At 60.9% G+C, this 2,909-nt stretch overlaps 1 protein-coding gene across 1 annotated transcript in view; it reads left to right on the top strand.

Moving 5' to 3' along the window:
* Positions 1 to 2,909, top strand: part of PATZ1 (POZ/BTB and AT hook containing zinc finger 1) — a gene marked incomplete in the record, with an annotated part of 18,737 nt that overhangs the window by 434 nt on the left and 15,394 nt on the right. The window contains 2 exon segments of the mRNA XM_014587640.2: positions 29 to 1,018; positions 2,421 to 2,484. Of these exon segments, the coding sequence (XP_014443126.1) occupies positions 29 to 1,018; positions 2,421 to 2,484 (1,054 nt within the window).

Genomic DNA, 2,909 nt, shown 5'->3' with positions numbered 1-2,909 from the left:
CGTGTGGGGGGGGCGCGCCGCCAGCCCGGGGCGGCGGGGCTGGGGGCAGCCGAGAACTGGAGATGCACACCATCAGCTCCAAGGTGTTCGGGGACATCCTGGACTTCGCCTACACTTCCCGCATCGTAGTGCGCCTGGAGAGCTTCCCTGAGCTCATGACGGCCGCCAAGTTCCTGCTGATGAGGTCGGTAATCGAGATCTGCCAGGAAGTCATCAAACAGTCTAACGTGCAGATCCTCGTGCCCCCTGCCCGGGCCGACATCATGCTCTTTCGTCCCCCTGGGACCTCGGACTTGGGCTTCCCTTTGGACATGACCAATGGGGCAGCCTTGGCAGCCAACAGCAATGGCATCGCAGGCAGCATGCAGCCCGAGGAGGACGCAGCCCGGGCAGCTGGTGCAGCCATTGCCAGCCAAACCTCCCTGCCTGTGTTACCTGGGGTGGACCGCTTGCCCATGGTGGCTGGACCCCTGTCTCCCCAACTGCTGACTTCCCCGTTCCCCAATGTGGCGTCCAGTGCCCCTCCCCTGACTGGCAAGCGAGGCCGGGGCCGCCCAAGGAAGGCCAACCTGCTGGACTCAATGTTTGGGTCCCCTGGGGGCCTGAGAGAGGCAGGCATCCTTCCGTGTGGCCTGTGTGGGAAGGTGTTCACTGATGCCAACCGGCTCCGGCAGCACGAGGCCCAACACGGTGTCACCAGCCTCCAACTGGGCTACATCGACCTCCCTCCTCCGAGGCTGGGCGAGAATGGGCTCCCCATCTCTGAGGACCCCGACGGCCCCCGCAAGAGGAGCCGGACCAGGAAGCAGGTGGCTTGTGAGATCTGCGGCAAGATCTTCCGCGACGTGTACCATCTCAACCGGCACAAGCTCTCCCATTCTGGGGAGAAGCCCTACTCCTGTCCCGTGTGTGGGCTGCGGTTCAAGAGGAAAGACCGCATGTCCTACCATGTGCGGTCCCATGATGGGTCCGTGGGCAAGCCCTACATCTGCCAGAGCTGTGGGAAAGGCTTCTCCAGGTGAGGAAAGGCACCCTCCCCCGCCCCAACACCGCCTGTCTTAGTTCTGGCTCATGAGACACCTTCCAAGATCTGGGGTTGTGGGACTTGGGTGGTCTCTTGACCTTTGGGCCATGCCAGGTTTGGGGAGAGTGTGTTCTGCGTGGTGTGGCCAAGAGCTTTCTCTTCTCTCAGGGGAGTTCTCCCGCACTAGGCGTGCCCTACCATCTCTCCTCCTTGGGGCCTGTGGGAAGGGGCCAGATTCCTCAGGCCAGAGCCACCGGCCTCGCCATTCTTCTCCCCAGGCTCCCTTTGTGTTTCCGGCACCAGGCGTGGGGCCCCCTCTGGGGGCGGGAGGCTGGGCTCCTCTCCTCCAGCCACTTTCCCTGCTTGAATGGCCACCGAGGGAGGGACTGGAACAAGTGCGTTTGGGACTCCTTACACTCTCTGGGCACCAGACGGCCCACCCCAGAGCGCTGGCCATCCTGGATCAGTAGATTCCACCTTTGCCCCTCACATGACCCTGGGATCTTGGGACACCCAGCTCAGCATTAACACTGAAGGCTTCGATGTGCCCAAACCTGACGGCTCCAGAGCCTGCTCAGACCCACAGACCTCCGTTCTGTTCTCAGGACAGAGAGGAAGGGGGCAGGACCTCTTTTCAGATCCACTTGCTAGTGAGTCTGATGGGGCGCTGGGGACTTGTGTGGGAGCCAAGGGTGGTTTTGTTTTCTCGTAGAAATATTCAGAATGAGAGGCCGGTTTGAACTTGGATACTGAGGAGCTTGTGTGAATTCAGAGATGGAGAACTCCCTCAGAGGGGCCCCAGCCAGGAACCAGTCTTACCGGTCAGGCAGCCCCTGCCCACCTGCTCAGGCGGGCATCTGGCTTACAAGCCCAGCTGGGGACTTAAGGCTCCATCGCTGGCCTCTGGGGACTAAATTCCATCCGGGTGGCATTCATGGGCAGCGTCTGCGGCTGCCTGCCGTGGCAGGAGAGGCTGGGGGAGGGGAGCACTGAGTTTCTAAGGGGCTTTAGTCTGGACAATGAATCACACATACCCCCTCCCAGAAACGCTGCAGCCAGGCAGCCCTGGCTCATTCCAAAGCCACCGCTCCGTCCTAGAAATCGTTGGGTTTCTGGTGGGGGACTTTGGGGGAGGGCGGGTAGGCAACATCAGAGACAAACACTCACTTCCATTCCCCCTCTAGAGAAAATCCAGGGCCGAGAGGCCTGGGCCTGTGGAGCCACAGCTGAGTGGTGACTGTCTTTGTCATGCTGGGGTGGGGGAGAGGGAGTCCTCTCCAGCAGTGTGTGTGTGTGTGTGTGTGTGTGTGTGTGTGTGTGGTGGGGTCTGGCCAAGTTTGCGTCCCATCTTTTGATGTCTTGTTGTTAAAGTCCTTTTCTTTTCTGTCTTTTCCAGGCCTGATCACTTGAACGGACATATCAAGCAGGTTCACACTTCCGAGCGGCCGCACAAGTGTCAGGTAGGGGCCGGGCCAGGGCACAGAAGGGCTGAAGGAGAATTCGTAGCGGAGGAGGCCGTGAGAGAGCCGATCCGTGTGTGCCTGGGGGGCCGGCTGACTGACCACGCTTCGCACACCTCCCCACTCTGTCCCTCCCCCTCCCCCTGTGCTCCTCCTTTGTTCTCACCCTGCCCCCCTCCCCCACGGCTGATGCTCTCTCCTTCCTGGTTGCTTGGTCCTGGTTCCCACCCTGTCTTGTCTGCACTCTGTTGCTTGGCTTTCCTTTCCTGGTGTTTGCCGGCTCTTCGGATGGTGGGCCGGATGTCGCACCGGTGTTGTCCTGGGGACCTGCACCTCGCTGGGCCTGGCTGTCGGCTTCCCAGCAGTTTGTAGGGACGGCAGCGTTTTTAACAGGGCTCCTGGTAGTCAAGCCAACAACTCTTTCC

Source organism: Tupaia chinensis, unplaced genomic scaffold (assembly GCF_000334495.1).
Source record: "Tupaia chinensis unplaced genomic scaffold, TupChi_1.0 Scaffold000226_1, whole genome shotgun sequence".
Taxonomy (NCBI): Eukaryota; Metazoa; Chordata; class Mammalia; order Scandentia; family Tupaiidae; genus Tupaia; species Tupaia belangeri.
The sequence above is the reverse complement of the archived record's forward strand: the minus strand, read 5'-3'. Positions and strand labels throughout refer to the sequence as shown.